The sequence below is a fragment of the Peromyscus leucopus genome, chromosome 7, assembly GCF_004664715.2.
Source record: "Peromyscus leucopus breed LL Stock chromosome 7, UCI_PerLeu_2.1, whole genome shotgun sequence".
Classification (NCBI taxonomy): domain Eukaryota; kingdom Metazoa; phylum Chordata; class Mammalia; order Rodentia; family Cricetidae; genus Peromyscus; species Peromyscus leucopus.
This window is the reverse complement of record NC_051069.1, coordinates 50,789,104-50,816,265: the sequence shown is the minus strand read 5'-3', so window position 1 is coordinate 50,816,265 and position 27,162 is coordinate 50,789,104. Positions and strand designations below refer to the sequence as shown.

General features: G+C 55.5%; 3 protein-coding genes across 4 annotated transcripts; all 3 read left to right on the top strand.

Annotated features, from left to right (window-relative positions):
- The first annotated feature begins 1,549 nt into the window (after nucleotides 1-1,549).
- Nucleotides 1,550-11,778, top strand: Icam1 (intercellular adhesion molecule 1). 2 transcript variants are annotated; one of them, XM_037207724.1, is made up of 7 exons: nucleotides 1,550-2,309; nucleotides 4,280-4,540; nucleotides 8,435-8,749; nucleotides 9,088-9,375; nucleotides 9,890-10,147; nucleotides 10,245-10,493; nucleotides 11,534-11,778. In XM_037207724.1, exons 1-7 carry the CDS (start codon nucleotides 2,243-2,245, stop codon nucleotides 11,578-11,580), a joined length of 1,485 nt encoding a protein of 494 aa, XP_037063619.1. In that variant the 5' UTR covers nucleotides 1,550-2,242; the 3' UTR covers nucleotides 11,581-11,778. The 2 variants fall into 2 exon arrangements, with proteins under 2 accessions (XP_037063619.1, XP_028728265.1); XM_028872432.2 differs by having other exon boundaries at nucleotides 1,555-2,309; nucleotides 10,584-11,777.
- Nucleotides 11,779-11,924: 146 nt separating this feature from the next.
- On the top strand, nucleotides 11,925-13,422 carry Icam4 (intercellular adhesion molecule 4 (Landsteiner-Wiener blood group)). The gene is made up of 3 exons (XM_028872433.2): nucleotides 11,925-12,662; nucleotides 12,775-13,080; nucleotides 13,220-13,422. The coding sequence occupies exons 1-3, from the start codon at nucleotides 12,158-12,160 to the stop codon at nucleotides 13,336-13,338; spliced, it is 930 nt and encodes a 309-aa protein (XP_028728266.1). The 5' UTR covers nucleotides 11,925-12,157; the 3' UTR covers nucleotides 13,339-13,422.
- A 1,023-nt stretch (nucleotides 13,423-14,445) lies between these two features.
- Icam5 (intercellular adhesion molecule 5) lies at nucleotides 14,446-22,026 on the top strand. The gene is made up of 11 exons (XM_028872430.2): nucleotides 14,446-15,107; nucleotides 15,979-16,248; nucleotides 16,388-16,708; nucleotides 17,024-17,311; nucleotides 17,509-17,763; nucleotides 17,860-18,108; nucleotides 19,116-19,358; nucleotides 19,438-19,716; nucleotides 19,811-20,050; nucleotides 20,550-20,813; nucleotides 21,632-22,026. Exons 1-11 carry the CDS (start codon nucleotides 15,026-15,028, stop codon nucleotides 21,886-21,888), a joined length of 2,748 nt encoding a protein of 915 aa, XP_028728263.1. The 5' UTR covers nucleotides 14,446-15,025; the 3' UTR covers nucleotides 21,889-22,026.
- Nucleotides 22,027-27,162: the final 5,136 nt, after the last annotated feature.

Sequence of the window (27,162 nt, the reverse complement as noted above, 5' to 3'; positions counted from 1 at the left end):
GCTTGACGTGGTGCTTGGAACTGAACTTGGATCATCAACCGCTGAGCCATCTCTTCAGCCCTAAAGTTTACTCCTCTGTGTGTGTGTGTGTGTGTGTGTGTGTGTGTGTGTGTGTGTGTGTGTTCCTGCCGGTGCCCGGGGATGCCGGAAGAGAACTTCAGACGAATCCCTAGAGCTGGAGTTACAGATGGTTGTGAGCTGTGATGGGAATAGAACCCGGGTCCTCTGCAAGAGCACTTGCTCACTTGCTCTTAACTGCTAAACCATCCCTCCAGTGCTTAGCTGATGGTTTTTTGAAAAGGAACTCTGGGGTGGGGCTGGCCTTGAACTCACTGTGTAGCCGGAGGAGGCTGACCTCCAGCAGCAGTTCTGGCCCCTCTCCTGAGCACCACAGGCACAGGCTGCTCTGCGCTGCTGAGCTTTTCTGTGCGGCAGCGTTGCGTTCTGAGTGTCACTGCTCAGCTGAGCACCCCAGCAGGATTTCCCAGTATTCAGCTTTGGGAACGATGGTGCCCTGCACACAGTAGGCACCACTTAAACAACCACGCTCTGAGGGCTGCAAATGGGAACTTAGGGCGCTGGAGGCTCACGCACATGAAGTAGGGGCCAAAAGACTCTCAGTGACACCCGAGAAAGATCCACTCCGAGGGTTTTCCCAGACCTCCCGTGAGGTCACCCTGCAACTCTCCCACGGTCATCCCGGGGCGGGGCCTGAGTGCCCCCTTCCCCAGCCCCCCAAGATCAAAAGATCCCCGTGGAAATTCCTTAGGAATGCCCAGGTTGCGGGCGTGGGTTTGTGGAGTGTCCCAGGAGCAGCGGCCGCGGGAGGAAAAGCGCGCGCATCTCGACCTCTCCCTTCCGCATCTGCAGCACGACCTCCTGGCCCATCGCAGGTCTCCACGACAACTGTCCGGGCGTCCCACAACAGGAAGCCCCGGGCGCGGCGCCGGAGGTCCAATTCAAGCCTCTGGGTCGGAAGACTGGGGTTCCTCGGAGTTCAGGGTCTGCCTCAGTTTCCCTGAAGAAAGCAAAGGTTAAAATAATCAAGCATGGTGGAGCACGAGGCAGGATCTGGAGTTCAAGGTCATCCTCAGCTACAGAGTGTTTGGAGCTAGCCTGGGCTCTTTGACACCTAGCCTCGAGAAAAGAGCCGGTGGTGGGGAGAGATGGGAGGGGAAGAGGAGGGAAGAGACCGAAAGGAGAGAGAGAGAGAGAGAGAAAGAGAGAGAGAGAGAGAGAGAGAGAGAGAGAGAGAGAGAGAGAGAGAGAGAGAGAAGAGAAGGGGGAAAGGAGGGAGGGGAGGAAGGAGGGAGGGGAGGAAGGAGGGGGAGAGGAGACTCAGGGGGGGGGTCCCTCCCCCCCAGACGTGCCTCTCCTCTTCAGTTTCTTTCTGTTTCTCCTCCAGCCTGGGAAGGGCGGCGCAGGGCTCCACGCGATAGGACCAGACTTCTTCTTTCTGGGGAGCTGTCAGGACGCCCCAGGGGTCAAAGTAGAAAGGGGAAGCGCGGCCGCGGGGGCGGGGCACCCGTGGGTGGGAGGAGGGACGTGAGGACTGCACGACGGCTCCCTGGCAGGCTCACCCACGCCGGATCTGTCCGGGCCTGCTTGGATTGCTACCCCGAAAATCTCTAGTGTCGACTGGGTGGGGCATGGCCCTAGGGAGAGGGGCGGCTCTGAACGGATGGCGCCCCAAATGATCCCAGGGAACTCTTTTCCTTGGCTAGGGCTTGTCTGGTGATTAGAGAGGCCCGAAGGAGCTGGGGGTTCACGATTTGATTTCCGACACCTGCCCCGCACCGAGCCTCAGTTTACCCCTCGAGGGGATGGATGGCCGTTCTGGTGGCGCAGGGAACTAGGCATGAGTTAACCAATTAACCTGGAGGCATGGCTGCAGAAGGCCCGGAGCCTTCGCTCCTGAACTCAGCTTTGGTCGCCGACACCCTCTGCCCCACACACCCTGCCCCCAACACGTCATTGCTTCAGTTTGGAAATTCCGGGGCCACGGTGGCCAGCGAGGCAGGACCACTCTCTCGGCCAGGGCACAGTCTCCATCCGGAAATACCGAAGTCCTCGCTCCGGAGGGGAAGGCGCGGGGTTTCCGGGAAAGTGGCCCCGCCAGCACCGCCTCTCGGCCCCCCGTGGCCAGCGACTATAAAGGACCGACGCCGCGCTGCGCCCCAGTCTGCACCTAGCGCTTGTGCCCCGAGGCGCGGCCACCTGCGCTCGCTCTGCCCGGCTTGCGATGGCTCGCACCCGCCCCAGGCCCGCGCTGCCCCTGCTCCTGGCCCTGGTCGCCGCTGTGATTCCAGGTGAGTCCGAGGTGGGGTCCCTGACTTCGGGCGGAAAGCCCTGCTCCCCGGCCCCGGAACAGCACATGCATAGTACTTAGGCGGCTGTTAACGGGAAGTGGGAGAGGAAGCGAAGGGTGGAAAACCGAGAGCCCGGAGTTCGAGTCCCGTGGGTGGGTTACAGAACACAATTCTGCTCGTCCGTCCGTCTGCCTGCCCCTCTCTCTGCCTCTCTCCCCCCCCCACCACCCCCGTCTCTCTCTCGCTCTCCTCCCCTTCCCTTCTTTCCTGTTTCGAGAGTGATGCCAAGCCACTTAGCCTAGGCTGGCCTTGAACTCTCCGTCCTCACGGCCCCCGCCCTTCCCCCTTCAGTGTGGGATCACAGGATCGAGACCCACTACTCCTCTATAAACTTGCACGTTCGGAACCTGGGCTCCTGGTCCGTGCAATGGGAACTGTGGCCACAGCCCTTGTCACGGGGCAGTCAGGATGTGGCCCAGGTGGGGAACAGATAGTGTGGGGGGCGGGCTGGTCCGAGCCGCTCTCCCGCCCCGCACAGATACCCTGTTCCTCATCCTCACCCCTGGGGAAGTCCAGGCCGCTTCTGCGCTGGGGAATTCCAGGGTTGGTGTACTCAGGAGCCAGAGGCTGAGAAGTGAGGCGACTCAGGACTCCCCACAGCCCCAGCCTAGGGGCAGGACCTGCTACCCTCCAATGGGAGGAAGATTCAGAACTTGCTCAGCAGCTTACAGGAGGCTTCTGACCTGGACTCCCAGAATCCATTACTCCTAGCTGGATCGCGTCTTTTTAGCCTCAGGGTTCTCCATGGAACCAGAATAATTCCAGAGGTGCCTGAGAGAGTCTCCAGCTGGAACACCTCCATCCCAGACAGCGCTGGAATCTTTGGGGTGGGAGAGAAAGACGAGCTCAGACACCTTTGCTGTTGTTTTAAGCCCCCCGCCCCCCACGACCACCACCACCAGGGTTTCTCTGTGTAGCCCTGGCTGTCCTGGAACTCACTCTGTAGACCAGGCTGCCGCGAACTCAGAGATAGCTGCCTCCCTCTGCCTCCTGAGTGCTGGGATTAAAGGTGTGCACCACCACACCTGGCATTAGGGGCACATTTTTTTTATTTTATTTTATTTTTTAGGGGCACATTTAAAAAATTATTCTTATTTTATGTGCATTGGTATTCTGCCTGCATGTATGTCTGTGCGAGGGTGTTAGATCTTGGAGTTACAGACAGTTGTGAGCTGCCATGTGGGCGATTGGAATTGAACCTGGGTGCTTTTAACCATTGAGCCATCTCTCCAGCCCCTAGGGACACATTTTTGTTTGTTTATTTGTTTGTTTTGTTTTTTGAGACAGGGTTTCTCTGTGAAGCTTTGGAGCCTTTTCTGGATCTCGGTCTGTAGAGCAGGCTGGCCTTGAACTCACAGAGATCCGCCTGCCTCTGCCTCCCTAGTGCTGGGATTAAAGGCGTGGGCCGCCGCAGCCGCCGCCACCACCACCACTGCCGGGCTATATATATATATATACATATATATATATACATATCTATATATTTATACATGTATATATATATATATATATATATTTTTTTTTTTAAAGAAAGAAAACCCAATACTTGGTGTTGAGGGAGGGGAACTCCTGTAACCAAGGCTACCCTTGGACTCCATATGTAGCCCAGGATGATCTTCAACTCCTGATCCTCCTGCCTCTACCTCCTGAGTGCTAGAATTGCAAGTGTGCCACTACTCCCATTTTTTGGGGTGCTGAGATGGAGCTGGAGCCTCAGGCATGCTGGGCGGGCATTCTGCGCGCTCAGCCCCCCAGCCCCGCAGCACCCACAATTTCTTATCTTGTGTACTCAAGCACGGATGCCTTCTGCACTGAGGGCAAAAGCCTGCCTAACTCAAAGCTGCATGACCAGCACCTAGCTCTGAAGTCACGTGGCTGATCCAGCCTATCGTCTCTCCTTTTTGTCCCAGGGCCTGGTGGCGCTCAAGTATCCATCCAACTCAGTGAGACCATCCTGCCTCGGGGTGCATCCCTGCGGGTGAATTGCTCTTCCTCCTGCAGTGAGGGCCTCGACCTGGGCTTGGAGACTCAGTGGTCCAAAGTGGAGCTCGAGCATGGACCCAGCTGGAAGCTGTTTGAACTGAGTGACATTGAGGAAGACAGCAATCTTATGTGCTTTGGGAACTGTGGCCCTGTCCAGTCCTCAGCCTCTGCCACCATCATCTTGTACTGTGAGTGACAGGGCCAGGGCGGGGTGTAGGGAGACGCATTGGGGACATGGCAGCTGGCAACAGGAGGCAGCCTTGGAAAGTCCCACTGTCACTTAGAGACCTCTTTAAACTTCTGCCAGGAGAGTGTACCGCAGGGATTTAGACCATTCCAGAATGCCACCATCTGATGCCTGGATTGTTCTGTTTTGTTTTGTCTTTTTTTTTGGGGGGGGGGGGGGTTCGAGACAGGGTTTCTCTGTAGCTTTGGAGCCTGTCCTGAACCTCTGGAATTGAAGTTACAGGTGTTTGTGAGCCATCTTGTGGCTGCTGGGAACCAAACCCCAGTCCTCTGTAATAGTACCAAGTGCTCTTAACTGCTGAGCCATCTCTCCAGCCCACATGTTTATTTATTTATTTTGTTTTTGTTTTTGGAGAGAGTTTTTTTTTTTTTTTTTTTTTTTTTGAGACAGAGTTTCTTTTCTTTCTTTCTTTCTTTCTTTTTAAGATTTATTTTATTATGTATACAGTGTTCTGCCTGCATGTGTGCCTGCCGGTCAGAAGAGGGCACCAGATCTCATTACAGATGGATGTGAGCCACCATGTGGTTGCTGGGAATTGACTTAGGACCTCTGGAAGAGCAGTCAGTGTTCTTAACCTCTGAGCGTGAGACAGGGTTTCTCTATGTAGTTTTGGTGCCTGTCCTGGATCTCGCTCTGTAGACCAGGCTGGCCTCGAACTCACAGAGATACACCTGGCTCTGCCTCCAGGGTTCTGGGGTTAAAGTTGTGTGCCACCACTGCCCAGCTTATTTTTTTAAGGTGTACTGTATTTGACATCTTGTTCTTTTTTTTGTCTTTTAAAAATAATTTATTTTTATGTGCATTGGTGTATTGCATGTATGTCTGTGTGAGTATGTTGCGGCTCCTAGAACTGGAGTTACAGACAGTTGTGAGCTGCCATGTGGGTGCGGGAACTGAACCCAGGTCCTCTGGACGAGCAGCCAGTGTTCTTAACTGCTGAGCCATCTCTCCAGACCCTGACATCTTGTTTTGTGTGTCTCTGCCTCCCAAGCACCCAGATCATAGGTGTGTGCTTCCAAGCCTGGGTTCTTTACACCAGAGATATATGTGTCCTTCGACCTCCAGTCTTGGAAATCCCCCAATGAATCCTTTCCATCTGGAATGGGTTAGGCTCTAGGGTTGTTCTGTCCCTTTGGGCTGAGGATGGAATCATCAGGGCTGGGCACTGGGCCAGTTACACACTTTGCCACTGAGCTCTACCCTCAATCTGCAGTGCAGCTGTATTTGAAGGTCAAACATTTACAAACCACTCAAAGATAGCAGACCAAGTAGATGGCAAGATGGTTTGGTTTGGACATACCGTGGAGTAGTATGTGACTGTATAAAAGAATGCAGAAGCGCCTTCCTGCTCGAAGGAACGTTATACCTCAAAAGAAAATGGGTGCCGAGGAGGAGTGCTGTGACAGTTTCTGTATTCAGGAGCGGTGGGGACAGAATGAGGGAGGCTGTATTTATACACGGAACCCAGGGCTTTGCATGCTAGGCCAGCACCAATGACCAGCACACCTCCCAGCTCCTCCGGTAATCTAGGCAGGGGCTCTTTCCCCTAGCCTCTACCGGGGAAATTCCAGGCAGAGGTTCTGCCCCGCTGGCTTTGGCGTTGGAATTAGCACTGAAGAAGCGGATGACCACTGGGCGCTTGGCATCATGGTTTATTTGCTGACCATGCCAGCTTTCCTCAGATTGCTCTGGTGCAGGGAACCCCAAAGGCCACCAGTCTTAGCAGTATCAGGACAAAAGCCTTCGGGAAATCTCAGTTGAGCATGTGGTTTGGAGGATGTGGGTTTATGTGCCAATGCTGCCCTGGAGGGAGGGAAGTCCCCAAGCATTCCCAGTGGCCTTAGGAAGTCCCTCCGAAGAGCTTTTCCAGGGTGCCTGATCTTGAGAAGCCAAGGGTGGAGCTGGAATTCTGTCTCTGCTCTATTTCTGTATCTGTCACTTTGGCTGTTCAACTGTGCCTTAATTTCCACTCTGTGAACGCAAGAAGCTGGAGCCAGGATGGTGGTTGCGCACCTTTAATCCCAGTATTTGGGAGACTGAGTTCAAGGCCAGCCTGGTCTACATAGTGATTTGCAGGTCAGCCGGGGTGGGGCCACTAACAAGCAACACCCCAAAAACCCAGCTATGTGTGGGTATGGGTGGGTGTTCTTCGGTCAGAGGGAACAGCCCAGAGCAAGGCTGGGGTAGGAAACTCCCGCCTTGCTGGGAGAGAGAAGACTGCACATTGGTGAGTCAGGCAGGCGCTGTCAGGAGCTAGCACTTTCTCCCCGGGGGCCGGGGGGCCATGAAGGCTGTGGAACAGTCCCAGGAGCTGGAGAGCGGAAAGCTGACTTACCGGAAGCTGGACAGCGGTTGGCATCCAGCCACAGCCCGGCCGCACTGCCGCTTGTGATTGCAGCATCCGAGGTGGGAAGGGCAGACAAGTATGTGAGGAATGGAGCGACAGGACTAGTGAAGCTCAGAGTCAAGAAGTCAAGTGCTCGCGGTTGGGGATTTAGCTCAGTGGTAGAGCGCTTGCCTAGCAAGCACAAGGCCCTGGGTTCGGTCCTCAGCTCAAAAAAAAAAAAGTAAAGTGCCATGCCTTCCCCCACGTGCCTGTCTTTTAAGACAGAGAAAGCACTCTGTGGCTGTTTGGGGACTTAGGTTTGAAAGGACTTCAAATCCTACAAAGTTGTATTTTTTTAATCTGTATTTATTTTGTATGTGAAGAGATGGCACAGTGTGTGTGTGGATGTCAGAGGTCAACGTTTATAAGAAGATTAATTTTTATTTTATATGTATGGATGTTTTGCCTGTAGGTAAGTCTGTACACCAAGTGCATGCCCAGTGCCTAAGGAGGCCAAAAGAGGGCGCCAGATTCCCTGGGAATGTGAGCCATCATATATGTTGGGTCTTCGGCAAGATCTGCTGGTGCTCTTAACCACTGAGCCACCTCTCCAGCCCTCAGAGGTCAACTTTTGGGAATCTGCTTTCTCTTCCACCATATGGATTTCTCAGATTGGGTGGCAAACCCCTTTACCTTTTGAATAATATCTCGCCCCATCCCTCTTTGAGATAATATCTGGCATAGCCCAGGCTAGCCTCCTGCTTTGGTGTTTGTTTGTTTGTTTGATACAGTGTTTCTCTGTGCGACAGCCCTGACTTACCTGGAACTTGATTTGTAGACCAGGCTGGCCTCGACCTCACAGAGATCCGCCTACCTCTGCCTCCCGAGTGCTGGGATTAAAGGTGTGCGCCACCACCGCCAGGCTCCAGCTGTTATTATTGTGTGTATGATTTATGAATGCAGACTTGTAAGTCATGTGAACATGTGGAGGTCAGAGGACAACTCTATGGAGTTGATCCTTTTTGTCCAACTTTACACAGGATGCAGGGATTGAACTCAGGTACTCGGGCTTACCTGGCAAACACTTATCCACTGAGCCACTAGCTCATTTTAATTGAATTGAATCTTATTTTACTAGTGGGACTGGGGCTGGAACCCAGGGCCTCCTGCCTGGTAGACAAGCCCTCTAAGACTGGGTCACCACGCCCTTGGTCCTGAAGAGTCGGATCAACCTGTAGCACACCCAGGTGCTTCAATTCCTACTTATTTGCCCAGTGTTCTGACGACAGAATTTGGAGTTATTTCCAGCTCTCAGATATTGCTTCTGGGAATGGTTATGGTCCCTGTGCAAACACTCCTGGCCTCCTCCCTAGCTTTCCCCAAAGCTCTCTGCATTCCTGGCTGCTTAGGTGGTGGGGTGTGTTCTGGGGAGACCAAGGTCGTCAGACAGGTGTGGCCTGTATGCAGCGGTCCAGCTTACAGGATCCCCAACCCCCTCTCTCTCTGCAGCATTCCCTGAGCGTGTGGAGCTGGGCCCTCTGCCCGCCTGGCAGCAGGTGGGCAAGACCCTCACCCTGCGCTGCCTGGTGGAAGGTGGGGCACCGCGGAGCCAGCTCTCCGTGGTGTTCTTCCAAGGGGAGGAGGAGCTGCATGAGGAGAAACTGGGTGTGAACTCCACGAACCCCAACGAGATCACAACCACGGTGCTGGCGAGCAGAGATAACCATGGAGCCAATTTCTCATGCCGCACCGAACTGGACCTCAGACCGCAAGGGCTACAAGTGTTCCTGAACGTCTCCGAGGCCAGGCAGCTGCGGACTTTCGGTGAGACCCTGGGAACCAAGGTATAGGGTGCAGGTGGGATCTTGGGAAAAAGCCAGCCCCTGCAGTAGGGGAGAGGTGCTGAGAAAATGGTGATCTTCGTAGTGGAAGTTTTGGGACTCGTGAGATGGCTCATTGGGTAAAGAAAGGGCTTGTATCCGAGCTAGAAGACAGTTCAGTTCCCAACTTCCAAAGGAGAAAACGGACTCCTGAAGGTTGTCCTTTGACCTCCACAAGTGAGTCGTGTACACGTATATACATAAATACATTCAATGAATAGGAAGCAAAAGGGGGGTTGTGGGCGGCCATGGCTCTCACGCATGCCTGTCTTCTCTCTTAAGATCTTCCTGGGACCAGCCCAAAGCTCAACAGTTCTGACCTCCTGGAGGTGGGCACCAGGCAGAAAGTGGTCTGCTACCTGGAAGGCCTGTTTCCTGCCTCTGAAGCCCAGCTACATCTGGAGCTGGGAGGCCACATACTGACCTCCAACAGCACAAATCGCGGAGACTTGGTGTCGGCCACCGCCTTGGTGGAGGTGACTGCGGAGCTGGAGGGAACTCATCAGCTGCGCTGTGTTTTGGAGCTGGCAGACCAGAACCGGCAGGCCGAGAAGACCTTGAACATCTACAGTAAGAAGGGCAGGGCCTAGTGCAGAGAGAGCGGAGGCTGGACACTTGATTGATACCAAAGGAGGGGTACTGAGAGGGTACTGCCCAGGGGTGAGGCTCCCGGGGGCGTGGCCTACGTGTGGGGCAGCCCACGCAGAAGTCAGGACTGGCACCAGGGGCATGACTAATGCCAGTGGAGGCACATTCAAGAGGAAGAGCTGAGGCAGGGAGTAGTGATGCTCGCCTTTAATCCCAGCACAGGGGTGGCAGAGGCAGGTGGGATTCTTATGCGTTCCAGGCTAGCCAGAGCTGCACAGTGAGACCCTGTCTCAAAAAAAAAGCCACAAAAACCAAAAACCAGCAACAACAACAAAAGTACTAGGCCTTTCAAAAGGAGGAGTCCACTCCGCGGATGGCCAGTGCTGGAGGTTGGGGCTGACACTTGAGGAGACCTCAGAGTAAGGCCCACCTACCTACGCTGAGCCATCAAGGGCCCGAGTGGGGGGTGGGGGCTTACGGTGTGTCCCGCCCCCAGGCTTTTCAGCTCCGGTCCTGACCCTGAGCCCACCAGAGGTCTCAGAAGGAAGCCAGGTGACGGTGAAGTGTGAAGCCCACGGTGGAGCGCAGGTGGTGCGGCTGAGTGATGCTCCGCCCGGGGCTCCGTCCCCGCAGGTCAGCTTCACGCTGAACGCCAGCGCTGATGATGACCAGCGACTCTTCCATTGCTCTGCGGCCCTGAAGGTGGCTGGGCAGGAGCTGTTAAAAAACCAGACCCAGAAACTCCACGTGCTGTGTGAGTGGGGCCGCGGGGTGGTGATCGCGATCCCCTAACGCCCCAGGTGCCCCCTGAGCTCTCCCTGACCTGTGTCCTCACACTATCATTTCCCCAGATGGCCCCTGGCTGGACGAGGGGGACTGCCCGAGGAACTGGACCTGGATGGAGGGGTCTCAGCAGACTCTGAAATGCAAGGCCAGGGGGAACCCATCCCCCAAGGTGACCTGCAGCCGGAAAGCAGATAATGCCCCGCTACCCACTGGGGTGGTGGTGACTGTCACACGGGAGATGAGTGGTATCTACGTGTGCCAGGCCACCAGCTCTCATGGAAATGTCACCGGGGAAGTGTCCCTGACAGTGATTTGTGAGTGTCCTGGGGTATAGGGCTGGGTGAGTGGTGGGCAGGGTGCCAGGTCTTTAATCCTTACCAATCCCTTCTGCCTCTACCACACAGACATCATCCCCCCCCCCAACAACTTGGTCATCGTCATTCTGGTGATAGTGCTGCTTATTGTGCTGCTTGTGGGCCTGACCATTTACCTTTACAACCGCCAGAGAAAGATCAGGAGATACGAGCTACAGAGGGCACAGGAGGAGGCCATGAAACTCAAGGCACAAGCCCCGCCTCCCTGAACCCCCAGGAGCCAACACCTCCCTAGGCCCCCCTGCGGGCGGCAGCTGGTGCTGCTTTTGAACAGAAAGGTGGACAGTGTTTACCCTCACCCACCTCCTCAGGCTGTGAGAACAGGATGGTGATCTGGGGATGCACAAATCAGATCTCCTTGGCCCTGCACTTGTAGCCTCAGGACTAAGTGGAGAGATAGCAAGATCGTGAGGGCGTGGATCTGTGACCTGGACACACCCACAGCCTTGTGGCCTTCAGCCAGGAAATGCTAACCTCATTCCCTATTGGCCACGCTGAGGGCCCCCGCCTAAGGAAGAGTGTCTCTATCCAAGAGACACAAGCAAGAGTCGAAACCTGAGACCATGCTTCCTCTGACATAGGAGCGCTGGGACATCGTCCCCAACTCTTCATGATGATGTATTTATTAATTCAAAGTTTTAACTGCTATTTATTGAGTGCCCTGCACAGACACTAGAGCAGTGAGCAGGTGAACACACAGGTCCTTGTCTGGATACTGTTGCAGGGACTGTGCACACAACAGAGCCTGGAGAAGGGTCCACCTGAGGCTAGGGCCCCTCTGCTGGTCAGGACACTCTCTCTCTAAGAGCTGCTTTTTTCATGAGTCACAAAAATACTAAGTGGACTAGCAGTGGTCCCTGCTCACCGGCCTCTCTTGGAGTCCTGACTCCGCATCCCTGGCTCCCAGAGCCATCATGGGAGGTAACCATGGTAACCACCTCCCCACTCACGGTCATTCCCGCCATTGCTCCCCATGGCAGCCACCATACCTAAACATGGATGCCCATCCTTGACAGCTGAACAATGAAGTCTCATGCTCATGAAATTGTGGTCAATCTGCATGCCCCCACCTGGCTCCACCTCAAGGAGAAAGCTTGGAAGAAAATGCTGCAGCCACTTAGGAGGGTCCTGCAAGCTGGGGGGGGGGGGAGGGTCGGGGGGAGAAATGCCCCTCCCAGCTCAGAAGTCTTTCCTTTGAGTCAATAAAGTTTTCTGTTGGCCTCAGCCTCCTGTGAGTCCGCGGACAGGCATCACATCAGTCAGTTAGGGCCCTTTCTAAGCATTCCTGACTCCCCCACTTCCTCAGAGTGTTGCCTGTTACCCTAGCCCTGAGTCTGCAAACTAGTTTTTTGTTTGTTTTTCCTTGGTCTTTGTTTGTTGAGACACAGTCTCTGCATAGCCCCGGCTATTCTGGAACCTTCTATGTGGAACCGGCTGGCCTCTAACTCACAGAGGTCCACCTGCCTGTCTCCTGAATGCTGGGATTAAAGGCCTGAGCCACCACTATTCCCACTAAAATCGATTTAATGACCTCTTGGGGCTTAAGTGAAAACTAAAGCCCAGTTCAGAAAAGTGCAATGATTTCTGATTAACTGTGGGGTCTGATGTGCCATTTTGGAGTCCAGGCTAGGCGGTGTCTTCAACAGGGCTCCTGGGCCCACTCGGGGGCGTGGCCAGGGAGCCTTATCTCCAGGGCCAGTCGAAGCTCCCTGGCCCCTGCTCCTCAGCGCGGGCTATGTGCCATGGCGTCTGTCCTGTTCCCGTCGCTTTTGCTGGTGGCCGCCTATCCGAGGAATGGGAGCCCCCAGCATGAGCGGATGCAAAGCCCTTCGGCGCCTTCCGGGACCTCAACGCCGTTCTTGGTGCGTTTAAATCCGGAGCTGGAGGCTGTTCCTCCCGGGGGCTCGGTGTGGCTTAACTGCAGCCACAGCTGCCCCCTGCCGGTGCGTACCAGCCTGCGCACTCAGCTGCGGCAGGGAAAGACACTCAATGGATCCGGTTGGGTATCTTACCAGCTACTGGATGTGAGGGCCTGGGATTCCAAGGTGCGCTGCGTCGTTACTTGCGCAGGAGAAACGCGCGAGGCCACCGCCAGGATCACCGCTTACAGTGAGGGAGACCCGGGGCTCAGGCCGGGTGGGGTGAGGGGAGAGGGTGAAGGAGTGGGGTAGTTGGCAGTTGCTTTAGGAGGTGCCTGCAGGTCTTAACCTTCTTGCCTTAGAACGGCCGAGAAGCGTGATCCTGGAGCCTCCGGTCCTAGAGGGCCACAAGTACACTCTACGTTGCTATGTGACACACGTGTTCCCCGTGGCGTATTTGGTGGTGAGCCTGAGGAGAGGTGGCCGCGTGGTTTATTTTGAAAGTCTGGAGCGCTTCAACGGTTCAGATCTGGCTAATGTCACTTTGACCTACGTGATGAAGGCAGGACCCAACGACCTCCGGCAACCACTCACCTGCCATGCACGCCTCAATCTCGACGGGCTAGTGGTGCGCAGCAGTTCTGCACCTGTTATGTTGCAGGTCCTCGGTGAGGCACCCTGCAACCTCGGGGAATTGGTACGGGAGAGGGGATGTTGCCACTCCACGAGGGCCCACAGAACAGGCGTGGGCTCCACGCTTGGAGGGCCTCAGACCTCCTCCTTCCTGACTTTCACTCCCGCTCCCAGCTTTGAGTCCAGCCTCCAAAGCGTTGGCTTCTGCCTCCATCGCAGCCCTAGTGGGAATCCTTCTGGCTGTGGGGACTGTCTACGTGCGCAAATGCCTGGCCGTGCAGACTCAGTTATAGGCGGCTCTTGGATGCCTGACAAGAGAGGAAAAAGAAGCCCAGAGCAACTAGTTCAGATACTCTTAATGACCAATAAAGCCTTCTTCCTCGGCCTCTGTCCAACGGTTCTTGGAGAAAGTGGTTTCCTTTTTAGGGGACCCTGCTTTCTCCAATTTTCTTGTTTAGGGCCTCAAGACTTGTAGCTCAGGGGTAGTACGTTTGCCTGGCCTTGGTTTCAATACCCGAGACTGGAGGAAACAACACCTCGTGTGTCTCAGGGCAGCTGAAGTTTCTCCTTCAAGAGCAGTTTGGGGTCCCCGAACCCGAGTTCCTCTCCGCAGAGTGTTTTGCTGGATGTATCCCTGCGGGGTAGAAGGGCAAAACTGGCCTCCCTCCAGGCCCTGGGTTGGGGGAGGGCTGGCTCTTGGTATGGCTCTTCCTGATTGGCTCCGCGGATACACACCACAGCTCTGATTGGAAGGTAAGTTTCCCTTCTCCTACCTCCTTTTCCACTACAGATCTTGCGCGGTACTGAGGCCAGTGGGTGGAGCTAGACCCGGTCCCCGGGGTTACCATTAATGAAGGGGGAGGGGTAAACACAAGATTGGGCGGGGCCTCCTGCACGGATTAGAGGAAGCAGATACCCAGATAGGAAATCTAGCATAGCAACAAGTTAGAGATGATCGCTCAGGCCACATGGGCTGTCACAGACTTCCATCCGGGCAACATGTTTGTTGTCATCGAGCCAGGTATGCTTGTGGGGAGGGGTGTCAAAGCTTGGAGACAGATGCGAGGTCACAAGTGTCCCCAGTTGATCTTCTGGTCCAGTTTGGATTGCAGAAACTCACTCGTTATTCAGCAAAGGCTGCGGCGCCCAAGGCGAGGAACGCGCAGATGCTCTCCCGAGAGACTTGGTTCACAACAGCATTGTAGACACATTCCCGCTGCACGCTGGGTAAATACAGATCGGGTGCCGGAGCCGACTCTAATTTAGACGCCCGCGAACACTGCGCACACGCACACGTGTCTGCGACTCGCGGGCACTTGGTCCCCCCCCCTTCGCCGCGTGCGCGGAGGAGGTCTTAGGGGCGTGGCTCCCATTCTCAATCTGCTAGAGGTCAAAACTAAGCATCAGTTAAGGGAGGCATCCCCACACCCTCCTCTTAAAACCACCTTTTCGGCATACTACGACTCCCTAAGATTTTACAAGCGACCTCACCATCCACCTGCTCCAAGGGGCGCTGGTGGGAGGGGCCGAAGATGGGCGTGGCTTGGAGCCCTAGCGCGTTATCCCAGAATCTACACCTAGGATGGTGGAGTTTGGGCAGGGCCTCGCAGCATCCCTCCCTCCCTTCACCACAGATGACGCGGGAGAGCGTGGTCGCCCCCAGAAGGCTTTAGACCATTAGGCCGACCTCCACGTAGACCCCTCCCCCCACAGGGGACCGCTCTTGCCTGGTCAGATCGTCTGCACTAAGACCGGGAGCAGCCCAGTGCGTGCTCGCCTCCCGCCAGTTCGCCCCCCATCACCGCCTCTACCACCGCCCCCTCCTTGGAAACCAAGTTACCAACGTTTAAACCAATCCCTGGGCGCAACTCTGCCACCCCCACACTCCACCCGCTGCGCTGCGCCGTCCTCCCAGCCCGGCTCTCCATCACTCGCGCTCCCCTCTCCTCCTGCGTTCTCCCCTCCCCGGCAGCGGCGGCAATGCCGGGGCCTTCGCCAGGGCTGAGCCGAGCGCTCCTCGGCCTCTGGGCTGCCCTGAGCCTGGGGATCCTCGGCATCTCAGGTAAGAAGAGCCCGCCCGCGGAGCCAGGTGGACAAGGCGGGGGAGGTTTTGAAGGACCAGAGAGGGCGGCCCGGGTGTCCCCTCCAGGCTCCGCCCTCTTCTTGCTTCCCACGCTTCTGCCACCACCTGGAGCCCGGGGCTTCTCCCCATCCCTCCTCCACCCCAACACACCTCGATCTTTCAGATCTGAACCCAGCACCTTTTATGGATTCGGGGTTTTGCACCCAACCCCGCTCAGGAGAGACACTGTGGCTTTCCTATTTCTTTCCTGCTCTGTCGTGCCCTATGGTTCACGGACTGGCATCACCTCTATTCGTGATCCTCAAAGACCCCCATCTCTTCAACTGTTATGACTCAGAGGCCCTGTTCCCCCTCCACCTGTAGCCCTGGCAACCGGCTTTCTGGGTCTTTTCCCGCGGTTCCTTCCCAGAGTCCAGCCTTGAGGCTGTCTGTCCAAGTTACTCAAGTTTGGGGACAGTCTCCTTTAAGCCTTTGACTCAGTCTCATCTCTACTTTGCTTTCGCCCCCAGCCTCAGTGTGTCTCCCCACCCCCATTTACTGACAGTGTGCCAGAGTCTTGAGACTCACTTGGTTCCCCATCCCCCCCACTGGAGTCTCCTCCTCCCCACTATTGACGTGTGCATCCGAGACCCCATTCTCCCCGCACCGAGTTTCCCCATCTCCGCCTTAGAAAGCAAGACGCCCCTCTGAGAGTGTGCCAGCCTCGAAGCTTGAGTGGGATGCGGGACTCCCGTGCTATTTCTTGGCGGTGGCCTCTCCTCGTCCTTGCAGAGACCCCTGATTTGGGATATAGGGGCGCTAAGATTTCAGAGAGGGGGTCCCCAGGCTGAGCCCGCGTTTTCCCGGGCAGCGGTCGCGCTCGAACCTTTCTGGGCGGACCTTCAGCCCCGCATGGCGCTCGTGGAGCGCGGGGGCTCGCTGTGGCTCAACTGCAGCACTAACTGTCCGCGGCCGGAGCGCGGTGGCCTGGAGACCTCGCTGCGCCGGAACGGGACCCAGAGGGGTCTGCGCTGGCTGGCTCGGCAGCTGGTGGACATCCGAGAGCCAGAGACCCAACCCGTCTGCTTCTTCCGCTGCGCGCGCCGCACACTACAAGCGCGTGGGCTCATTCGAACTTTCCGTGAGTTGTGGGTGGGCACGCCCCTTAGGTCCCTGGACCTCCCCTTCAAGCCCCGCCCACCGGCCCTCACGCCCTCCTTCCCACCCGCAACCGGGTGAGCGTTACAGCTCAATAGAGCCGAAGTTTCGGTCCCTTGCAGAGCGGCCGGATCGGGTAGAGCTAATGCCGCTACCTCCTTGGCAACCCGTGGGCGAGAACTTCACTTTGAGCTGCAGGGTTCCGGGAGCGGGACCCCGAGCGAGCCTCACGTTGACTCTGCTGCGGGGCACCCAGGAGCTGATCCGCCGCAGTTTCGTGGGCGAGCCACCCCGAGCGCGCGGCGCGATGCTCACCGCCACGGTCCTGGCGCGCAGGGAGGACCACGGGGTCAATTTCTCATGCCTCGCGGAGCTGGACCTGAGGCCACACGGCCTGGGACTCTTTGCAAACAGCTCCGCCCTCAGACAGCTCCGCACCTTTGGTGAGCGTGGACCCTGACTGACAAGTTTTAAAGAAGTTTAGGGGCAGCCAGGTGTAGTGGCGCACGCCTTTATGCACACGCCACGGTGCATGTGTGGAAGTTAAAGGACAACTTTAGTGGGAGTTGGTTCTCTTCTTCCGCCCCATGTGGGACCTAGGGATCGAATCAGGTCCTCAGGCTTGGCGGCAAGCGCCTGTTTTCGCTGAGCCATATCGCCGGCCCTTTTGTATTTTTATGATGAAACCATGTAAATTGCTTGGTCCACATTGAATGTTTAATACGTAAACTCAAGCGCCGGTTCCTTGTCTCCCCCAGCCCTGCCTCCAGTTCCCCCGAGCCTGGTTGCTCCCCGAATCTTAGAAGTGGGCTCAGAAAGGCCGGTGAGCTGCACTTTGGATGGACTGTTTCCTGCCCCAGAAGCCGGGGTTTACCTCTCGCTGGGAGATCAGAGGTTGCAACCTGCTGTGACCTTCGATGGCGACAGCCTCGTGGCCACTGCCACAGCTACGCCAAGCGCAGAGCAGGAAGGCACCAGACAGCTGATGTGCAGCGTGACTCTCGGGGGCGAAAGCAGGGAGACCCAGGAAAATCTGACTGTCTACAGTAAGGGGACCCAAGGGGGGACGCTTCAGTGGCCGGTCAGGGTCCTGAGTCTCACGAAGGCGGAGCCTGTAAAGTGGGCGGGGCCTCCACACCCGAACAGGCCGGGCGGGAAGCTGGAAATGAATAGATGGGGGGGGGGCTTGAGTTAACTGAGGGGTCAGTGGCCAGTGAACCCCACCCAATGCTCCACCCCCCAGGTTTCCCCGCTCCTCTTCTGACTTTGAGTGAGCCAGAAGCCCCTGAGGGCAAGGTGGTGACCATAAGCTGCTGGGCTGGGGCTCGAGCCCTTGTCACCCTGGAGGGAATTTCAGCTATGGTCCCGGGACAACCCGCTGAGCTCCAGTTAAATGTCACGGAGAATGACGACAAGCGGGGCTTCTTCTGCGACGCCGCCCTTGAAGTGGACGGGGAGACCCTAAGAAAGAACCAGAGCGCTGAGCTTCGTGTTCTGTGTGAGTGGGTGCTCACCTATCTTTGTGACCTCCAAGGACCGCATCTCTATGGCGCCATCTTTAACCTTACTGCATTTCCTCTGCCCATGCCTGCAGATTCACCCCGGCTGGATGACTCGGGTTGTCCCAGGAGCTGGACATGGCCCGAGGGCCCAGAACAGACCCTTCTCTGCGAGGCCCGCGGAAACCCAGAGCCCTCGGTGCACTGTGCGAGGCCTGAGGGCGGGGCCGTGCTGGCGCTGGGCCTGCTGGGTCCAGTGACTCGCTCCCTGGCAGGCACTTACCGCTGTACGGCAGTCAATGGCCAAGGCCAGGCGGTCAAGGACGTGACCCTGACTGTGGAGTGTGAGTAGGGAGAGGTGGGCACGCGCATCTCTTTCGGGTCTCAGAGTTTGGGAGGTTGGCCTACAGAGAGAGAGGCCGGGCTCCAGCAGGAATTGGGGAAACATTGTAGGGTGTTCATAAACTTGGTCGTGGTGCCTGGGCACAGCCTGGCAAGAAGAGGCAGTCAAAACAGTGTACCTGGGAAGGTCTCATGGGCGCTTTGTGGGAATCAGTCAGAAGGACCCGGAGACCTCAGGAAAGGGTCAACGGAGTCTGTCTTCAGAACCCATGTAAAGGTGGAAGGAGAGACCAGACTCCGATCTCCACACATGGGCTGGGTAGAGCTTTCCCACACAAGTATCACACAGAGTAAATAAGTAAATAAAACGGCCCAGGCAGAACTAAGAGGTGGGCACTTCTTTAATCCCAGCACTCAGGAGGCAGAGAAACAAGCAGATCTCTGTGAGTTCCAGGCCAGCCTGGTCTACAGAGCAAGATCCAGAACAGCCAGGACTACACAAAGAAACCCTGTCTTCAAGAACCAAAGAGAGATCTCCCATGCAGGATATAGCTTGCCACATGCCTTCTGGAAGCAGAAGATAGAAAGAAGGTCATTAGGGGAATCAGATGGGTTTCTAAATCCAAACTTGGGCCTGGGGCTGTAGTTCAGTAGGTAGGTTGTTTTCTTAGCATGTTTGAAGCCTGGTCACACCTGCCTGGCAGAAACCAGGCACAATTAAAGCCCAGAGCTTGGGAGTAGGAGGCAGGAGGATCAGGAGTTTCAGTATAGTCCTCTGTTACATGATGAGTTCAAGGCCAGCCTGGGCTATAGGACATCCTGCCTTAAAAAACAAAATCCAGGGCTGGAGAGATGGCTCGGAGGTTAAGAGTACTGACTGCTCTTCCAGAGGTCCTGAGTTCAAGTCCCAGCAACCACATGGTGGCTCACAACCATCTGTAATGAGACCTGGCACCCCCTTCTGCATACATAATAAATAAATAAATTAATTAAAAAAAATCTGTTCCAGATGCCCCAGCGCTGGACAGTGTAGGCTGCCCAGAACATATTACGTGGCTGGAGGGAACAGAAGCATCGCTTAGCTGTGTGGCCCACGGGGTTCCACCGCCTAGCGTGAGTTGCGTGCGCTCTGGGAAGGAGGAGGTCATGGAAGGGCCGCTGCTTGTGGCCCGAGAGCACGCCGGCATTTACCGATGCGAAGCCATCAACGCCAGAGGATCGGCTGCCAAGAACGTGGCTGTCACGGTGGAATGTGAGTAGCGGTGGCTGGAGGGAAGCCCACACGGGTATCCTCCGTCCTCAGTGTGAACTCCTATTTCCCTGCTTCCTAGATGGTCCCAGTTTTGAGGAGCTGAGCTGCCCGAGCAACTGGACGTGGGTAGAAGGATCTGGAAGGCTGTTTTCCTGCGAAGTTGACGGGAAGCCAGAACCACGCGTGGAGTGCCTGGGCTCCGAGGGTGCCAGCGAAGGGGTGGTGTTGCCTCTGGTGTCCTCAAACCCTGGTCCTAGAAACCCTATGACCTCTAGTAACCTGTCACCGGGTATCTACCTCTGCAACGCCACCAACCGGCACGGTTCCACAGTCAAAACTGTCGTCGTGAGCGCGGAGTGTGAGCGGGGAGGCGGGCAGGTGGGCGGGAAGAACGGGGTATCCCAGGGTCCCTGCCTTCCCTGACGCCTCTCCTGTTGGTGGCTGCTCTGCAGCGCCGCCACAGATGGATGAGTCCAGCTGCCCAAGTCACCAGACCTGGCTGGAGGGAGCCGAGGCCACCGCGCTGGCCTGCAGTGCCAGGGGACGGCCCTCGCCTCGGGTGCGCTGCTCCAGGGAGGGCGCTGCAAGGCTGGAGAGGCTGCATGTGTCCCGAGAGGACGCGGGGACCTACCGCTGTGTGGCCACCAATGCGCATGGCACAGATTCGCGGACGGTCACCGTGGGTGTGGAATGTGAGTGAGGATGGCGTTTGCATGGAGGCGTCTCAGACCGCTAGAGAAGCGCCTTGAGGGCTAAGGATGTAGTCCGGTGGACAGTGCTCAGCACGCACGCACGCACACACGCACACACGCACGCACAAAGCGTTCTGTTCCCAGTACACTTGGGAGGCAGAGGCAGGCAGAGCTCTGTTCTAGGACGGCCTGGTCTACGCAGGGGCTGCAGGATTACTTAGGCTCTCTCTTGCTCGCTGCATCTCCTCCCCATCTCAGCCGTGGGAGGGGAGAGTCGCAAACCCCTGGGAATTCCGAGGGGCTTTTCCAGTACCCCTCCGTAAGAAACAAGCACTTGGGTTGCCACAGCAGGTGGGTAGCGGGAGCGGGGCTCTCAGAGGAGGCAGCGGTTTTGCCCGCCCATCCCAGGAGGGGTGATCTCAGACTGACTGTGGACATCCCCATCTCGAGGATGCTTGATGAACGCCCAGTGCTGAGCAGCCTCTTCGTGCCCCTGCAGACCGTCCTGTCGTGGCCGAGCTGGCGGCCTCGCCCCCGAGCGTGCGGCCTGGCGGTAACTTCACTCTGACCTGCCGAGCCGAGGCCTGGCCTCCAGCACAGATCAGCTGGCGCGCGCCCCCGGGGGCTCTCAACCTCGGCCTCTCCAGCAACAACAGCACGCTGAGCGTGGCAGGCGCCATGGGCAGCCACGGCGGCGAGTATGAGTGCGCAGCCACCAATGCGCATGGGCGCCACGCGCGGCGCATCACGGTGCGCGTGGCCGGTGAGTGGCGGGTTCCTGGGGTGGAGGTGGGGGCGAGGGACGTGCAACACGGAGTGGCCTGGGCCTTGGGGTTACTAACCCCGACTCTACCTCTCAGTATGCAAGACTGAAGGGGGCCAGTGTGGAGGCCAAGGGCGCTTCATGGGTGGGGCTGTTGGTGACAGGTTAGGTGAGGGGGCGGGAAGTGGAGGCAGAGAGAATGGACAGGAGCCAGGACGATGCTGCTCACCTGTGTCCCATACTGGAGGGACATAGGAAAGCGGAGGCAGAAAGATCCGAGATAAGGGTATCCTCAGTACACAGGGATTATAAGGCCAGCCTATGCCACCTAAGGCCTTTTCAAACACACACAAAAGGAAGAAAGGACCTCCTAGGGGAGTCCCGTGTGTGTGTGTGTGTGTGTGTGTGTGTGTGTGTGTGTGTGTGTGTGTGTGTGTGTACGTGTACGCGCGCGGTCCCTTTAGAGTGGGTACTAGGAGCTAAGAAACACTTGACCCAATTCACTCTCCACCATGCCACTGAGGGGGAACTGGGGTCAGAGATGGCCTCAGCGTAGTTGATGGTGGCCCCAGTTCACGACTGTCCTGGGGCTGGGGGCTGTCAGAGGTAGAGGAAGGCTGAGCTGGTCCTTCCAGGCTGTCCCCTGAGGGGAATGGGCGGAACTGGGTCATTAGGAGGGTATAGGGGGTCCATGGCCCAAGAGGGGTACATGGGTGTCTTGGGGGCCCCCCGATGCTGGAGAGGCCTTCCTGGCCTCTTCTTCCATCAGGCTGCGGTAGCAGGTGCATGGAGGGCTGAGGGAGGGTCTGCGCCTACAGGTCCGTGGCTGTGGGTCGCTGTGGGCGGTGCGGCAGGGGGCGCGGCGCTGCTGGCCGCGGGGGCCGGCCTGGCCTTCTACGTGCAGTCCACGGCCTGCAAGAAAGGCGAGTACAACGTGCAGGAGGCCGAGAGCTCCGGTGAGGCCGTGTGTCTCAACGGCGCGGGCGGGACGCCGGAAGGCGGAGCCGAGACCCCTGGCACCGCGGAGTCGCCTGCAGATGGCGAGGTCTTCGCCATCCAGCTGACAGCCTCGTGAGCCCGCGCCCAGCGCCCCCCTCGGGGAGCCTCGGCAAGCGCTGGGGCGGGCGTGTGTGTTCTTCGCTCTCTTTATTCAATTCCAGGGGCATCACCTCCATTTTCTACCCGTTCCCCTCAATAAAGTTTTTATAAAGGACTCTGGGTCTCTGTCTGTAATGTACGCAATGAGGGCTGAATTCCAATCTCAAGGGACACACACACACACACACACACACATATCCTTGTATGTGTAATATTAATTATTTTTTCTGAGACAGGCTTTCCAATAGCCCAGGTTGGCCTGAAACTTCCCATGTGGTCTGAGGATGACCTTGGTCTTCTGATCCTCCTCCTGTAATTCCAGTGAGCACCACCACACTTGGTTTTTGAAGTGCTGAGAACAGAACCATTAGCTTCCTAGGCAAATGCTCTATCAACCAAAGTCCAGCCACATCCCCAGGTTTTGTATTTTAAGACAGGGGCCTATGTAGTCCAGGCTGGACTGGAACTCCCTCTGTAGGTGAGGATGACCTTGAACTTGAATCCATCATTCTCCTGCCTCCACCTCTTGAGCCAGCATTCAAGAGTTATTCATTGAGCTAATGGTGGTGTGTCCTTTAATCCCAGCATCTGGAGGCAGAGGCAGGGGAAATCTGTGAGTTCAGGGCCAACCTGGTCTATAAAGCAAGTTCCAGGACAGCCAGAGACACGCAGAGAAAAGTCTCGAAGGAAAAACAAACAAAAATTGAGTTATTTGTTGAGGGGCTGGAGAGATGCCCGGGTTAAGAGTGCATGCTGCTCTTACGGAGAACCCAAGTTCCGTTCTCAGCTCTAGGGGTCCGGAATCCAGTTCTGGCCTCCACCTGCACTGCACTCACGTGCCCTCCACAGAGAGACACGTACATATACACACAGATAAAAATTAAATTAAGAAATGGTTCTTCATTCAAAGCACTTATTGTTATGAACTCCCGTGTTCCAGTATGTTCCACGCCGTCTGTGTACACGAGACCCGGAGCTGAGGCTTGACCTCCTGGCACTGTACAGCTTCCTGGCACGAAAGGACTCGGGCAGGGTGGGGACCCACTCCTTTTCCGTCCCAACCACTTATCTCTTCCGCCCAGTTGCTGCCCTCTGATCCCCTGGATCTCCAAGGTGGGAATGAAGGTCGCTCCCCAAGGCCTGGTTACAGTCACAGCGAGGCTCCTTTTCCAGTACTGATCCTCACCCCTTCCCAGGGGTCTGGATTTCCGGCATGAGTAAAAGGCTAAAGGTGTCAGGGCAGGTGTGAGCAACACACCCCTGTATTCCTGGCACTAGAGACGAGACAGAAGGATCAGAAGTTCAAACTAATCCTTGGGTGAGTATCCAGTGAAGGCCAGTCTAGGACAGGAGCCCCTACCTCAGAAGCAAACCAACAGGAAATGTTTCGGGGGCTCAGATGGTAAAGTGATGATGGCCACAAGGTCTGATTTCAGTCCCCAACACGCATGTAAAAACGGGGACAGGGGACGGGGACCACCAAACGGCTCAGTGGGTAAAGGTGCTTGCGGCACAGGTCTGGCGCCCTGAGTTTGACCCCTGGAAACCACGAAAGGGTAGAGGAGAGAACAGACAGCGCAAAGGTGTGCTGTGACCTCCACACACACACTGTGACTCGTGTCCCTCATCACACACGTGACCCCACACACTAAGGTGTGTCATGGCCAGAGGGAGGTGGAGACGAGCAGATACCTTCGGCTTTATTGTCCACCAGCCTAGCCACGTCGGCAAGGCCCAGAGAGCTAGAGATCCTGGTGGGGGTCAGCAGGTAGAAGTGCTTGATGATGTAAGTTCAGTCCCAGGACTTCCACGGTGGAAGGAGAAAACTGACTCTGAAAATCGTCCTCTGACCGCCACCTGTACTGTATCTCGCACACGCACACGCGCACACACACACACACACACACACACACACACACACACACACACAGCAATGGTTCCAGCCCTTGGGTCGCCTCTCCTCTTAAAGAGTGAATCATCACCCCACTCTCCACACCTTCTCCTTCCTGTGCCCACCTGTGCCTCAGTTTACCCCCCAACTTGCCTTTCCACTCTGCCTGTCACAGTTCACTGCAGATAAGTAAAGGCAGGGATCCGCTGCAAGCCCCCAGTGCAGACCTCCCCTCCTCCTCCCCAGCAGAGGCAGAAGGAGAGAACAGCTGGGCCTTCTCCAGGCAGCCTCCTCCTCATCTCTGCTCCCTGAAAAGCAGGAACACGCAGCTCTGGCGAGGGAAGTGGGTCTGGGCAGCTCCTACCTCCATTGGTTGCTCAGACGCAAACATTTAATCAGCGAGGATGAGAACAGGAAGCAGGGGCAGGAGACTGCAAAGCTGTGCCAGGGATGCAAGCATGACAGCACAGGCTGAGTGTGAGCGTGCCGGTTCTCCTCAGCCCGCCTCATCTCCTCACTCACTCCTGCCTGCCTCCTCAGGCGTCCTTGGGGCTCACAAAGTCCTGCTGTCCATCGCAGTGCCTGTTGGCTTTTTTTTCTTCTGTGACAGGGTTTCTCTGTGTAGTCCTGGCTGTCCTGGAACTTGCTTTGTAGACCAGAGTGGCCTCGAACTCACAGAGATCTCCTGCCTCTGCCTCCTGAGTGCTGGGATTAAAGGCGTGCGCCACCATGGCTAGGGAGCTGAAGCTCCTAAGCAAAAGATTGATAGAAAGCCAAATTGTGTGCTGAGGAGCTTCCGGAAGTCTGTAAAGCCTGAGGAGCAGTTCACACAAGACAACCATGATGGAACAACACAGGTGAAGACGGCCAAGCCTGTCCTGGGGTGGGTAATTATCCCCCCAGTGAACAGCCAGGTATGGTGAATGGGGAGGCAACAGCCACCCGGCCAACCCAGGGCCTGTCTGACCCAGGGAGCCTGTGGGTGCATCGGGAAAGCTGGGCCACATTCACCTTTGCCCTGAGTAGGTGTGAGCAGACTGAGGCAGGCCCGCTGACTCGGTCAGGGTGGAGAGATGTAGGGAGGCTCCTGAAGAGCTCTGGGATATGGAAACGTAATGGCTCAGAGAGAATGACTGGGGGTGACAGAGAGCTAATTAAGTTAGCGTCTCCTATCCACGCTGTGTGCCCAACCTTGATCTGTGGAGGAAGCAGCTGACAAATGGATGGAACCTTCTGGTGCTGCATGAGACCTTGATTGTGTTGACTTCACTATCTTCCTAGGTGTGAACTTCTGAGATCACCTGACACTTGGTGAGAACAGGTGAGAACACACTCAGAGTGTTTCACCAAGGTTGTCTTTGTCACCCCACTGTTATGGGATGGGGGTTCGGGATGTTGCCTTGTCCTGTCCTCTAGAGGAACAGAATTTATGTGTGTGTGTGTATGTGTGTGTGTGTGCAATTATATATAAGAATATATAGTGCATATATATATATATACACACTATATATTATATGTAACTATGCACATACACACATATATATAAAGGGGATTATGGAGTCAGAGCAGACACCAGCCCCCGCTGCCCAAGGAGCAACATGTCAGCAGACCCGTAATGTCACGGTCATGTGGTAAAATATAGATTAATAGAAATGGGTTAATTTAATATATAAGAGCTAGCTAGCGATAAGCCTGAGCCATAGACCAAACAGTTTGTAATTAATATTAAACCTCTGAGTGATTATTTTATAAAAAAAAAATGGCTGTTCCCCAGGCTGGACTGAGTGGAACCAAGCAACTTCAGTCTACAGGCTGTGGTCCAACTAGTCCAGCAATGGCCCTCTGTCTAAAAACAGAAGGTCCAAGAATCCAGCAATTGTTCAGTTTATAAGACTGGATGTCTCAGCTGGTCTGCAGTATATTCTGGAATCCCAAAGAAGTCGGCGACTTGCCAGTGAGAATGAAGGCAGGCAGGCAAAGAGAGAGCTTCCTTCTTCCATGTCCTTTATAGAGGCTGCCAACAGAAGGTGTGGTCCAGATTAAAGGTGGAGCTTCCCACTTCAAAGATCTGGATTAAAAATGGGTCTTCCTACGTCAAATGATTTATTTAAAAAAAAAATCCCTCATGCCTGGTGGTGGGTGGTGCATGCCTTTAATCCCAGCACTAAGGAGGCAGAGGCAGGCAGATCTCTGTGAGTTCAAGGCCAGCCTGGTCTACAGAGCGAGTTCCAGGACAGGATCTAAAGCTACACAGAGAAACTCTGTCTCAAAAAACCAAAAAAACAAAACAAAACAAAAAAATCCCTCACAAGATATCCAGTTGTTCAGGTTTTAGTTGAAAAGGTATTACAAATTTAGAATGGGTGGCAATCTCCCTTGAGGGACATTTTTTTAGTATCTCAAATTTAAATATGATAATTACTGATATTCTCTTAAGTGATGCTACACTGCCTAATAAAGAAATCATGGAAAGAAAAGACAGATATCTGTACAAATGCATTCTTAACAAAATAGGACAGAAACATTCATGTCCATTATAATCCTTGTCTATAACTGGTCACGTGGCTTTAGCTGGTATCTATAACTGCCTTCCTCTGCTTCCCATTCTGCATCTCCTCCATCCTCAACAAACACCTCGGCAGGCCTTGGCTCTTTCCCTGGAGGAGTGACCCACACCTTCACTCCTGAGGAGTCTGTGCTCTTTGTCCCCCTGCCTGCATTGGGCTGCTGCAGTTTCCCACTGACTTTAATCCCAGGACACGGTAGCCCCAAAACACCCCCTAAAGATAGCTCCAAAACACCCCCTAAGGGGATCTCCTGCACTCCAGACATAATCTTCCTTACCTCCATTGTGGAGAGGCAATCCAATTTCCCCATGGTAATCTGGATAAGTCCCCTCCAGACACTGTTATTCCTTTCTTAGACTGTTGGCTTAAAGGCATCAGAAGACAAAGTGGCCAGCAGGAAGTCTGAACTTCCAGTTCATTGGAATGTTTGTGTGGCTCCTGGCAGGAATGCTTCCTGCTATGGAACCAAAACTTCTAGGCCAGCAGAACTTCAGGTCACAAGAAGTTTGTTAGTGCACCACTAGGGGTGATAGTGCGTGGGACCATTCCCTTTGCCTCCCTGTGATTCGTGGACCTGTGAGTCCTGGCTCTGGGAGAAGCTAGACCATGTATTAGATGCTGATTCAAAGAATATATCACCGTCTGAAGAACCCTGCCCCAGCCCTCCAGGCTGCTGCTGGTGTTGCAACTGGTTTTTGTTTTTTGTTTTGTTTTTTCTCCCAAGACAGGGTTTCTCTGTGTAGCCCTGGCCATTGTAGAACTTGCTCTGTAGACCAGGCTGGCCTTGAACTCA